At 45.5% G+C, this 13,916-nt stretch overlaps 1 protein-coding gene across 2 annotated transcripts in view; it reads right to left on the minus strand.

Annotated features, from left to right (window-relative positions):
• Positions 1-13,916, minus strand: part of YWHAE (tyrosine 3-monooxygenase/tryptophan 5-monooxygenase activation protein epsilon) — an 81,383-nt gene that overhangs the window by 21,068 nt on the left and 46,399 nt on the right. For both annotated transcript variants that reach the window (XM_024194395.1, XM_024194396.1), the window contains exons 3-4: positions 6,803-6,909; positions 4,519-4,725 (exon numbers count right to left, since the gene is read on the minus strand). In XM_024194395.1, coding sequence (XP_024050163.1) covers positions 4,519-4,725; positions 6,803-6,909 — 314 coding nt within the window. The remainder of the gene's footprint in view (positions 1-4,518; positions 4,726-6,802; positions 6,910-13,916) is intronic.

The following is a 13,916-nucleotide window of genomic DNA, read 5'->3' on the forward strand; positions in this document are numbered from 1 at the left end:
ACAAACAGAGGCTATTGACAACATTCCTTACCCATCCTGGCTAATAGCCATTAATGGACTTAAGCTCCATGAATTTATCCAGTTCTCTTTTAAATGCTGTTATAGTCCTAGCCTTCACAACCTCCTCAGGCAAGGAGTTCCACAAGTTGACTGTGCGCTGTGTGAAGAAGAACTTCCTTTTATTTGTTTTAAACCTGCTGCCCATTAATTTCATTTGGTGGCCCCTAGTTCTTGTATTATGGTAATAAGTAAATAACTTTTCCTTATCTACTTTCTCCACATCACTCATGATTTTATATACCTCTATCATATTCCCCCTTAGTCTCCTCTTTTCCAAGCTGAAAAGCCCTAGCCTCTTTAATCTCTCCTCCTATGGGACCCGTTCCAAACCCCTAATCATTTTAGTTGCCCTTCTCTGAACCTTTTCTAGTGCCAGTATATCTTTTTTGAGATGAGGAGACCACATCTGTACACAGTATTCAAGATGTGGGCGTACCATTGATTTATATAAGGGCAATAAGATATTCTCCGTCTTATTCTCTATCCCTTTTTAATGATTCCTAACATCCTGTTTGCTTTTTTGACCGCTTCTGCACACTGCGTGGACGTCTTCAGAGAACTATCCACGATGACTCCAAGATCTTTTTCCTGATTCGTTGTAGCTAAATTAGCCCCCATCCTATTGTATGCATAGTTGGGGTTATTTTTTCCAATGTGCATTCCTTTACATTTATCCACATTAAATTTCATTTGCCATTTTGTTGCCCAAACACTTAGTTTTGTGAGATCTTTTTGAAGTTCTTCACAGTCTGCTTTGGTCTTAACTATCTTGAGCAGTTTAGTATCATCTGCAAACTTTGCCACCTCACTTTTTACCCCTTTCTCCAGATCATTTAGGAATAAGTTGAACAGGATTGGTCCGAGGACTGACCTTTGGGGAACACCACTAGTTACCCCTCTCCATTCTGAGAATTTACCATTTATTCCTACCCTTTGTTCCCTGTCTTTTAACTAGTTCTCAATCCATGAAAGGACCTTCCCTTTTATCTCATGACAACTTAATTTACGTAAGAGCCTTTGGTGAGGGACCTTGTGTCAAAGGCTTTCTGGAAATCTAAGTACACTACATCCACTGGATCCCCCTTGTCCACATGTTTGTTGACCCCTTCAAAGAACTCTAATAGATTAGTAAGACACGATTTCCCTTTACAGAAACCATGCTGACTTTTGCCCAACAATTTATGTTCTTCTACGTGTCTGACAATTTTATTCTTTAATATAGTTTCAACTAATTTGCCCGGTACTGACGTTCGACTTACTGGTCTGTAATTGCCGGGATCACGTCTACAGCCCTTTTTAAATATTGGCGTTACATTAGCTATCTTCCAGTCATTCGGTACAGAAGCCAATTTAAAGGACAGGTTACAAACCATAGTTAATAGTTCCGCAACTTCACATTTGAGTTCTTTCAGAACTCTTGGGTGAATGCCATCTGGTCCCGGTGACTTGTTAATGTTAAGTTTATCAATTAATTCCAAAACCTCCTCTAGTGACACTTCAATCTGTGACAGTTCCTCAGAATTGTCACCTTCAAAAGCCGGCTCAGGTTTGGGAATCTCCCTAACATCCTCAGCCGTGAAGACTGAAGCAAAGAATCCATTTAGTTTCTCCGCAATGACTATCATCTTTAAGCGCTCCTTTTGTATCTCCATCAGCCAGGGGCTCCACTGGTTGTTTAGCAGGCTTCCTGCTTCTGATGTACTTAAACATTTTGTTATTACCTTTTGAGTTTTTGGCTAGCTGTTCTTCAAACTCCTTTTTGGCTTTTTGTATTACATTTTTACACCTAGTTTTACACTTAATTTATGCTCTTTTCTATTTACCTCACTAGGATAGGACTTCCATTTTTTAAAAGATGCCTTTATCTCTCACTGCTTCTTTTACATGGTTGTTAAGCCACGGTGACTCTTTTTTATTTCTTTTACTGTGTTTCTTAATTTGGGGTATACATTTAAGTTGGGCCTCTATTACGGTGTCTTTAAAAAGCGTCCATGCAGCTTGCAGGGATTTCACTTTAGTCACTGTACCTTCTAATTTCTGTTTAACTAACCCCCTCATTTTTGCATAGGTCCCCTTTTTGAAATTAAATGCCACAGTGTTGGGCTGTTGAGATGTTCTTCCCACCACAGTGATGTTAAATGTTATTATATTATGGTCACTATTTCCAAGCAGTCCTGTTATAGTTACCTCTTGGACCAGCTCCTGCGCTCCACTCAGGACTAAATCGAGAGTTGCCTCTCCCCTTGTGGGTTCCTGTACCAGCTGCTCCAAGAAGCAGTCATTTAAAGTATCGAGAAATTGTGTCTCTGCATTTCGTCCTGAGGTGACATGTTCCCAGTCAATATGGGGATAATTGAAATCCCCCACTATTATTGAGTTCTTAATTTTGATAGCCTAATTTCCCTTAGCATTTCATCATCACTATCACTGTCCTGGTCAGGTGGTCGATAATAGATCCCTAATGTTATATTCTTATTAGAGCATGAAATTACTATCCATAGAGATTCTATGGAACATGTGGATTCACTTCAGATTTTTACTTCAGTTGATTCTACATTTTCTTTCACATATAGTGTCACTCCCCTCCCCTCCCCGCACGACCTGTTCTGTCCTTCCGATATATTTTGTACCCCGGAATGATTGTGTCCCATTGATTGTCCTCAGTCCACCAAGTTTCTGTGATGCCTATTATATCAATATCCTCCTTTATCACAAGGCACTCTAGTTCATCCATCTTATTATTTAGACTTCTAGCATTTGTGTACAAGCACTTTAAAAACTTGTCACTGTTTATTTGTCTGCCCTTTTCTGATGTGTCCGATTCTTTGTGTGAATGTTTCTCATCTGATCTGGCCCTTACATTATCCTCTTCCATCCTCTGCTCCTGACTATAACCTAGAGAATCTCTATCAATAGACTCTCCTCTAAGAGAAGTCTCTGTCCGATCCACGTGCTCCTATGCAGCAGTCGGCTTTCCCCCATCTCCTAGTTTAAAAACTGCTCTGCAACCTTTTTAATGTAAAGTGCCAGCAGTCTGGTTCCACTTTGGTTTAGGTAGAGCCCATCTCTCCTGTACAGGCTCCCCCGATCACAAATGTTTCCCCAGTTCCTAATGAATCTAAACCCCTCCTCTCTACACCATCGACTCATCCACGCATTGAGACTCTGAAGCTCTGCCTGCCTACCTGGCCCTGCGACTGGAACTGGGAGCATTTCTGAGAATGCCACCATAGAGGTCCTGGATTTCAGTCTCTTCCTTTGCCGCCTAAATTTGGCCTCCAGGACGTCTCTCCTACCCTTCCCTATGTCATTGGTACCTACATGTACCACGACCACCGGCTCCTCCCCAGTACTACACATAAGTCTATCCAGATGCCTCGAGAGATCCGCAACCTTTGCACCAGGCAGGCAAGTCACCATATGGTTCTCCCGGTCATCACAAACCCAGCTATGTTTCTAATGATCGAATCTCCCATTACTAACACCTGCTTTTTCCTAGTGACTGGAGTTCCCTCCCCCAAAGAGGTAACCTCAGTGCGAGAGGATACCCTAACACCACCTGGAAGGAGGGTCCCAACTATGGGAAGGTTTCCCTCTGCTCCAGTTGACTGCTCTGCTTCCCTGGGCCTTTCATCCTCCTCAACAGCGCAGCCTCTGTCTGACTGGAGGTGGGACAATTCTACAGTGTTCCGGAAAGCCTCATCAACATACCTCTCTGCCTCCCTTAGCTCCTCCAGTTCTGCCACTCTGGCCTCCAAAGCCCGTACGCGGTCTTTGAGGGCCAGGGGCTCCGTGCACCGAATGCACACATACGCCACCCGCCCACAGGGCAGGTAATCATACATGCTGCACTCAGTGCAATAAACTGGATAGCCCCCACTCTACTGCTGGGCTTCTGCCTGCATTGTCTTCTGCAGCTACTTAGTTATGAAAGGGTTTTGTTTAAATCAAGGAAGTTTTGAATGTAGTTTAGTTTACAGGTTTTAAAGAACAGCAAGTGAACCTTGCCCCCTTCTCACTCCCCTTGTGAAACTCCCTGTTAGCAGCCCCTGTTCGCAAAGCTCCCTGGTCACTTGTGCACTGCTTTATAAAGCCCTAGCCTTCTTGATAGCCCTGCCACTAAGGCTCAGCCTATTAACAGAGGCTTCTAGCTTTCAAACCTTACTTTGAAGCTCACAGCTTCTAACTGCCAGCCACAGCACACGGTCCTTCAAACAACTAACAGACAAACACAAGCTCAGCACACAGCAAGTAACCCCCAAACACGAACACACACTACAGACAGCCACTTACCCCAAGGGTGCTGTATTTGCTCCTCCTTCACCTGGAGAACTCCCTTGCGAAACTCCCTGTTAGCAGCCCCTGATGCAGTTATTCAAATTTACAAGCTGTATGTGCTACACTGTAGCTGGTTTTATATTTTAAAGAAACCTTCCAGTCTCCTCAGACATTACTTACCTGCAGGCACGGTCAGGGGAATTAAGAATTTCATAGTAGAATACAGAGAAGTTGAGAGCAAGACCCAAGCGTATGGGATGTGTTGGCGGAAGTTCTGTCATTGCAATATCACTAGCTGCTTTATAAGCCACCAGGCTATTCTCTGCAGCCTCCTTCCTGTCATTTCCTGTGGCAAACTCAGCCAGGTACCTGTGGTAGTCCCCTTTCCTGAAAGAGTAAAGAGCACAAATTCAGGATTCCTTGATTTCACATTAGCTGTTGAAAAAAAAAAAGTTAATGTTGATAATAACTGTACATTAATAAATTGGTATAGCATGGGCATTTACTATAGATATATGTCTAGAAAATACAGGGTATGTGCTTTTTAAGAACGTAAGAATCAGCCATGGAAGACAATGTGAATAAGCAAGTCCTGTGTCACTTTTTGAAGTAACTAAAACCACACTACTCCTAAAATAAACACACTGAATGTGTTTCACTGAAGTTCAAGTTACTGAGACAATTTTCTAGTCCAGAAAGAAGAGAATTCCACCATTAGAGAAGCCATCCTGGACCTTTTTACAAGTAGCAGGAAATGCTTGATAACATGAAATGGAGACCCACCCACTGGTAAGTATCATACACGGAGGCCTGATCTACACCCTGTATGATATAGTCAGGTCGACCTAACCCCCACTGTAGATGCAACTAGATCAATGAAAAATTCTTTTGTTGATCTAGCTACCACCTTTCCATGGACTGGATTTATTACAGCAATGGAAAAACCCTCCCTCTCGTCACTTTAGCCAAAGTCTACACTACAGTGCTCAGTTCCTTTTCGGTGATGGATAAAGATTCAGGTGTCCATGCTGACATTAGCTACCTCTGATGTCATGAATGTTCTGATCTATCTACGTATTCTATTAGGAGTGAATGGGTCTGCCCTTAGGTCGTTTCATTCCTCAAGCTCAGAGGGTAGTAGGAGGCAACGGCTCTTCTGTCCCTAGGGCTTTTACTTTGTCATACTTCCTAGTCAACATAAATGAGGCCATTAGGAGGGTTAGTAAAGAGATCAGGCTTAAAGTTCCTTCACAATATGCTGATGACACTCTTATCTAGCTCCATCTCATTCAGTTCAGATTACCTCAGATACATATGTAACATGATATACTACTGAGTATTCCAGACAGTCCATGAAGATATATGAAAACTGCAAGTATAAACACAAATAAATACAGTAATAATGAACTTCCCTAATTTTTGCAATCCACCTAAGCTTGTAGCAAGCTGTCTCCACCCCAGAAGTGCACCTCAGAAAGGCTATGTGGATGGGTAAAAAGAAAATGTATAGTGAATGAACACTGGAAAAGTTATTAAAATTCATATAAAAACTAAGTGAAAGTTTACAACAATTAAATTACTTATAACTATAATAAAAAAATACCACAATTCTATACATCTATATTTAAGATGAAGAATTGCATTGTATATAGTATTTAAGAAAAAAGTATATCATAATTAGCAACTATCATGATGGGTATGCACAAGGGGCTGAACTTAAGTTAGACATGCAATTTTAATGTTGGCATTCCTTGATTTAAATATTTAGGTGTGTTCAATTAACCTAGTTTTTATGTATTATACACATTTTACACAGAAAGCACTGAATGGTTCAGTGGGTTGCTAATGGGGGTAAATAGCCTTTCATTTGGGGGGAGGGATAGCTCAGTGGTTTGAGCATTGGCCTGCTAAACCCAGGGTTGTGAGTTCAATCCTTGAGGGGGCCGCTTAGGGATCTGGGGCAAAATCAGTACTTGGTCCTGTTAGTGAAGGCAGGGGGCTGGACTCGATGACCTTTGGGGGTCCCGTCCAGTTCTATGAGATAGGTATATCTCCATATTTTTATTCTGTATCACTTGTTCAAGACCAATTACAAGTGTATAGTAATTAAAATTGGTTTCCACTTGAGTGCTGTTTGGTGGTCTTAATACAGTTTATCTAGTTGGCAGGCATCCACGAGAAAATGTACCATCACAATTAGTCACTGAGCCTCTTGTTGGTGTTCAACACAAGGACTGACTGGGCAGAATGACCAAACCAGCATCTTATTTCTTGAAGTAGGCAACAGTGGTAGGACAGTGTGGAGAGAACTATGTTTCCACTCTATATGCAGTACCTATTCCATGGCTGTAAAATTTTAATCTCCATGACTGTTAATCTGGCATATTTACCAGTACTGAATTCACTTCAATATTTTATGCAAACTATAAGGATGGCACTTGCCCAAACCCCACAAGTCACCTACATTTTATAATAGAAAACCTTGGACTCGCCCGTGTTAGCTGCTGGAATGAGGTGTTTGTCCAGTACATCCAGAATGTCGCAACAGATTAATTTCAGCTCGGTCTCAACCTGGGGTGGAGGGTGGGGAAGGAGGAGGGAAAAAAAAGCAAAGATTAGCAAAGAAGATGTAATAGTATAAAGGGATACAAGAAATATTCAATCCCAAATGCTGAAAATAGGAAGAATAATCCAATTTAGATAGGAACTAGCATTTGTGTATACGAGTCCAACTTCTTTTGGACAGTATCAAAAGACCATAACTTCACCAGTCAAAATAAAAAGAGGGGAAAGAAGATGCAGAAGTTCCTAACTACAGCAAAGTCATTTTCCCAAAATACTTTATTTTATTTTTCAGTTTTTAAAACTACCTCAGGGCTGGTCTTCTCTGGGAACAGGTACGTATTTTAAAAGTTGTAAATAAATATTAACTAGATTCAGGGAGACTCATCACATAATGCAGTGGTTCTTAACCCGGAGTCCGGGGCCCTCTGGGGGGGCCATGAGCAGGTTTCAGGGGATCCGCCAAGCAGGGCTGGCATTAGACTTGCTGGGGCCCAGGGCAGAAAGCTGAAGCCCCACCGACTGGGGTTGAAGCCCAGAGGCCCGAGCCCCTCCACCTGGGCCTGAAGCTGTAGCCTAAGCAACAGCTTCATGGGGCCCCATGTGGCATGGGGCTCCGGGCAGTTGTCCTGCTTGCTGCCCCTTAATGCTGGTCTTTGCTTTTATATGCAGAAAAACAGTTGTTGTGGCACAAGGTGGCAGTGGAGTTTTTAATAGGATGTTGGGGGGCTTCAGAAAGAAAAAGGTTAAGAATCCCTGACATAACGAACAGTAAATAGGCAGTTAGAAGGCTGAACTCTGACTATACTGGACCAAGGCAGGAAGTAAATTCTAGAGTCAAGGTCCCTGCCACCAACACTAAGGGTATGGCTACACTTGCAAGTTGGAGCGCATTAAAGCAGCCCAGTGCGCTCTAACTCACGACGCATCCACACTGGCAAGGCACGTAGAGCGCTCCTAGTACTCCACCTCAGTGAGTGGAATAACGTTTGATGTGCCCCTGCTGGAGCAGTGCGGCGCCGGTGTGGATGCCCTGGTCTGTTAATGTGCTCTGATTGGCCTCCAGAAGTATCCCACAATGCCTGTTCTAGCCACTCTGGTCATCAGTTTGAACTCTACTGCCCTGCCCTCAGGTGACCAACCATCAGACCCGCCCTTTAAATTCTCTGGGAATTTTGAAAATCCCCTTCCTGTTTGCTCAGCCAGGTGTGGAGTGCTCTCAGCGATTCTTTCCAGGTGACCATGCCTCCACGTGCCAGGCAATCCCCAGTATGGAGCAATGGCGAGGTGCTGGACCTCATCAGTGTTTGGGGGGGAAGAAGCTGTCCTGTCCCAGCTCCAGCCGTAGGGTTCAGTATAGGGGCCCCCTGCACCTCTCGGCTCTCCCCAAGGCACAGAAACCCAGAGGACAGTACAGCCATGAAACAATCAGTCCCCCTTGACCCTGCGCTTACTCACCATTTTGGGGCTCCCATGGGTTATGTGCGCTCGCTTTGGGACGGGCAAATTATGCTATAGTGTAGACTGTGCTTGCCCTCCTTAAGTACGGGGGAAGCATTGCTCTGTCTGGTGTGAACAATGCTGCCTCTAAGTGTTGCATTTTGCCTTTAGAGATGCAACCTTCAGATCTCAGCTGTCCGTGTTATCACTGGCCAAGAGACTGCAAAGAATCAGGAAGAGGCCACATAGAAGCAAAGATGACATGCTGCAGGAAGTAATGCAGCAGTCACTTAACGAGAATCTAAAAGCACAGGAGTGGAGGGAGAGTGAAAGGAGGATCTGCCAGCAGACTGCGAATCGCCGGCACAAAAGCGCGGAGCTCCGGCAGCGAAGCACGGATTGGCTGATAAGCATCATGGAGCGCCAAGCGGACTTGATCCAGGCGCTCGTAGCCATGCAGGCGGAGCACTACCGTGCCCACTCCCCACTGCAGCCCTTGTCCCAAAACTCTCTCTTGTGCCCCCATGTCACCTCCAACCCACTTTCCCCAACATCCAGGTTCTAATTGCCACCAGCTGCCTCCAACACCTGTAATTTCACCACCCAGCTCTGCAAACTACAACCCTTACCCACTGCACTCAATCCCTATCACCATGCAGTATAGCCATCCTGAAGTGCAGCACTCATTGCACAGCACTCCAGACAGGAAGGCTGAGTACGATAACAGGACATATGCAAATCTGTGATTGTACCATTCCGCACCCCACCCCCTTGCCGTTTCCCAAGCAGTTGTGTTTCTTTTCAATAAATGAATTGTCTTTGCAATAAATAGATTTTTTGGCTTTGAAAACATTCTTTATTATTGCATAAAGTAAGATACCTTAGCCCAGGAAAGCAACAGGCACTGCAAGTCAGCGTAGCAAACACAGATTCCTACTAACATTGGAACCACTGCACTTCACTCCCGTGCAGGGCACCAGACATTACTGGTGGCTTTCAGCCTCAAATTGCTCCCTCAAGGCATCCCTAATCCTTGCAACCCCGCGCTGGGCCCCTCTAATAGCCCTGGCTGTTCAAATTCAGCCTCCAGGTGTTGAACCTCCGAAGTCCATGCCTGAGAGAAGCTTTCACCCTTTCCTTCACAAATGTTATGGAGGATACAGTACGTGGATATAACCGCAGGGATGCGGTCATCGGCCAGGTCCAGCTTCCTATACAGAGAGCGCCAGTGGCCCTTTAAACGGCCAAAAGCACACTCCACAGTCATTCTGCACCAGCTCAGCCTGTTGTTGAACCGCTCCTTGCTGCTGTCAAGGCTCCCTGTGTAGGGTTTCATGAGTCACGGCATTAAAGGGTAAGCGGGGTCTCCAAAGATCACAGTGGGCATTTAGACTTCACCTACGGTGATTTTCTGGTCTGGGGGAAAAAGTCCTGGCTTGCAGCTTCCTGAACAGGCCAGTGTTCTGAAAGATACATGCGTCATGCACCTTTCCGGACCAGCCTGCGTTAATGTAAATGAAACGCCCACGATGATCCACAAGCGCCTGGAGAACCATAGAGAAATACGCCTTCCGATTAACGTACTCTGAGGCTAGGTGGGCTGGTGCCAGAATTGGAATATGCGTCCCATCTATCACCCCTCCGCAGTTAGGGAAACCCATTTGTGCAAAGCCAGCCACAATGTCATGCACGTTACCCAGAGTCACGGTTCTTCTGAGCAGGATGTGATTAATGGCCCTGCAAACTTGCATCAACACGATTCTAACAGTAGACTTTCCACTCCAAACTGGTTAGCGACCGATCGCTAGCTGTCTGGAGTTGCCAGTTTCCAGACTGCAATAGACACCCGCTTCTCCACCGTCAGGGCAGCTCTCAATCATGTGCCCTTGCACCGCAAGGTGGGGGCAGGCTCATCACACAGTCCCATGAAAGTGGCTTTTCTCATCCGAAAGTTCTGCAGCCACTGCTCATCATCCCAGACTTGCATGACGATGTGATCCCGCCACTCAGTGCTTGTTTCCCGAGCCCAAAAGCGGCATTCCACGGTGGTGAGCATGTCCATGAATGCCACAAGCAATCTCGTGTCGTATGCGTTACTCGAGTCGATATCATCGGAGTCCTCACTGTCAGTTTGGATCTTAAGGAGTAATTCTACTGCCAAACATGACGTGCTGGCGAGACTCGTCAGCATATTCCTCAGCAATTCGGGCTCCATTCCCGCAGACCAAAAGGGAAGACAAAGCGCACAGCACAAAGAATGTTGAAAGATGGTGCCAAATGTGGATGGAAGCAGAGGGATTGCTGGGATGCGAACCGATGCATCACGGGGCATTGGGACAGGACCTAGAATGCTCCACACCCTCCGCCCCCTTCCCACAAGCCACAGCACCAGAATGGGAAGAGGTGCTCTATGGGATAGCTGCCCATAATGCACTGCTCTCAATGCCGCTGCAAGTGCTGCAAATGTGGCCACGCCAGCGCGCTTGCAGCTGTCAGTGTGGACAGACTGCAGCACTTTCCCTACTGCGCTCTCCGAAGGCTGGTTTAACTCAAAGCGCTCTACATCTGCAGGTGTAGCCATACCCTAAGATGTTCAAGTCTCAGAGTACTTTGAGAGAATCAGCAGAATTAAACTTTTCACAGGTACATGAGGGAAGGGATGGTAGCAGGTAGCTAGTACCCACATCATACATGCAAAAGTCTTTAAAATGTGATTACATAAAAGGCTGCAAAAAGGATGAGTTACCAGTAATTCTGTGCCTCTGGAAATGTTCTGCAAGATCATCTAGACTGGTCTTAGAGCTTCCTTTTGCGAGACTGGCACAACTCCCCTAGCTCTTCACTTTTATTTTCTTTTTTTTAAAATCACAAACTGGCAGATAGCTGTAATGAGGAATAGCACAAGCCACCTACCCTACTGGTCATCTCATGGCACCCTTTTAGGTTATAAACACCTCCCTCAAAGCATTCAATAAATTTCTACACATTCTTGGAGCTTTGCCTTATAAAGAAAAGCCAACTGAAGATGAACAAGATAAAAAAATATGCCAAAGGGCAGAACCAGATGCAAGAGAAAAACAAGGCCAAAAAAGGTAACCTGTGAGGCATATGAATATTAAGAGACATCTCAAAAGAAAACAAGAGTAAAGCAGCAACAGGCAGCACTAACAAAGCGAAGACCATCAGTAAGAGCACAAGCTGCCAAAATTTACTGTATTTAAACTAATTATTCAAATTTAATAGCTACAAGACAGTCTGCTATGACCACACCATCTAAAATTCTTCTGAATTAGAACACATCTGTAAGGTATTTCCTTTGTGATTATATACAATTACAAACATCACAAAGCAAAGACTATATTTTCTTTATTTTGTGATGTATTTATTGGGCCTATTGCAGGGCTGGGTGGCCTTGCAATATGATTTTACTCCTGGGGGAATTCTGCACCACCGCGCAATGCAGAAATTAACGTGCGTGCAGAATTTCCTTTCCCCCCACAGAAATGGGCTGCAGTGCTGCTAGCCACCACTAGGGACCACTGGACCTGGCAGAGCCCAGCTCGCACATAGAAGACACTGCCTGGGGAAAGGGGAGGGAGCTAGAGGGTTCCTGGCAGCTGCAGTTCCCAAAACCCCTGAGGAAGGAGAGGGCAGTGCACAGGAAACTCTGTACAAACCTGGGACCAGGCTGTTTCTCCCTCCTGATACCTGGGGGAAAAGGGGCAGAGAAACAGGAACTGGGTTGTCATAAGGATCTCGAACTCTCTTAGGGTGACCAGACGTCCCGATAAAATTGGGACCGTCACGATATTTCCCAATCTTCAGTCGGGATGCAATTTGTCCCGATATCCACCGGCAGCTCTAGTTTTTTTTTTTTTTTCCCTCCACCGGTGGGGCTGACACCCCCACCCCCACCCCCCTCCCACGTGTCCCGATATTTTCTTTCCCTCATCTGGTCACCCTAAACTCTCTACTCCTGGGGGAATTTGTGCGTGTGTCTGTATTATTACAGACATACTTGCTGACAGGTATTTTGAAATAAATTATCAAAATAATTGAAACTGGCATGATTATGCAGTGTTATTTTGAAAAATAAAATTTGAAAAATTTTAAAATATGTGCAGAATTTAATTTTTTGGCACAGAATGTCCCCAGGAGTAATGATTTGAAGGTTGACAAAGCTAGGCTGTATAAGTCCAAGGAGGAAAGAAATTCTAAAAGCTAGGGAATCCTTGCAGAATCCAGCCTACTTTGAGCCCAGTGCTGCTTATACTATGAGCACCCCCCCCCCTTTTTTTCTTTTTGCTGAAGCAGCTCAAACACGAGCAAAGTAAGGGAAGTATTGGTTGCAAATCTGAAGGTAGAACACAATTTAGGTGAAAGTGATCATGAAATGAGGATTTCATAATTCTAAGGAAAGGATGGAGGTGAGAGCAGCTGAACAGAGACAATGGATTTAAAGAACGGTTACCTACCTTTTGTAACTGTTGTTCTTTGAGGTGTGTTGCTCATGTCCATTCCATTCTAGGTGTGCATACCCACGTACACAGTTGTCAGAGACTTTTGCTTTAGCAGTATCCGTAGGGCTGGCTGTGCCACACTCTAGAGTGCCGCACTCATGCGGCAAGGTATCAGGCGCCACCAGCCCTATGCACGCTCGGTTCCTTCTTGCCAGCAACTCCGACAGAGGGATAAGGAGGGTGGGTAATGGAATGGACACGAGCAACACACCTCAAAGAGAACGGTTACCTACCTTTCGTAACTGTTTTCTTCTTCGAGTGCTTGGTCATGTCGATTCCATTCTAGGTGACTCACAAGCAGTATCTATGGAGGTGGGCTCCGAATTTACCATTTGGCAGCTTGCAGTACTGCTCTACCAAAAACAGCATCGTCCTGGGCCTGCTAGGTAAGCGCATAATAGGACGTGAAGGTATGGACCGACTACCAGGTGGCCGCCATACAGATGTCCTGAATAGGCACTTGGGCCAAATAGGCCACCAAAGAGGCCTGCGCCCTGGTAGACTGGGCGGTGACAATCGCCAGGGGCGGGACCTTTGCTAGATCATAGCAAAAGCGAATGCAGGCAGTGATCCAGGAGGAAATTCTTTGAGCGGAAACAGGTTGACCTTTCATCCTGTCGGCCACAGTGACGAATAATTCCTTCAACCTGCAGATTGGCTTGGTCCTTTCCATGTAGAAGGCCAGAGCCCTCCTGACATCCAGGGCATGTAGCCTGCGCCCCTCCTCCGTCTTATGCAGCTTCAGAAAGATGACTGGTAAGTAAATGTCTTGGCTCGAATAAAATAGACTACCTTATAAAGGAAGACTGGGTGCAGTCTTAGCTGGACCGTGTCCTTGTAGAAGACTGTGCAAGCGGTTCTGAGGTGAGCGCCCGAATCTCGGATACCTGGCAGGCCGACATCTCTGCGACCAGGAGTGCGACCTTCCAGGAGAGAAGGAGAAGGAGAGAGCAGGAAGCGAGAGGTTCTAAGGGGGGGGGGGGGGGGGGGGGGGGGGGGGGGGGCACCCGAGAGCCATGACAGCACCAGATTCGAGTCCCATGGAGAAACAGGATC

The sequence above is a fragment of the Terrapene carolina genome, unplaced genomic scaffold, assembly GCF_002925995.2.
Source record: "Terrapene carolina triunguis isolate 2854851 unplaced genomic scaffold, T_m_triunguis-2.0 Scaffold231, whole genome shotgun sequence".
Taxonomy (NCBI): Eukaryota; Metazoa; Chordata; order Testudines; family Emydidae; genus Terrapene; species Terrapene triunguis.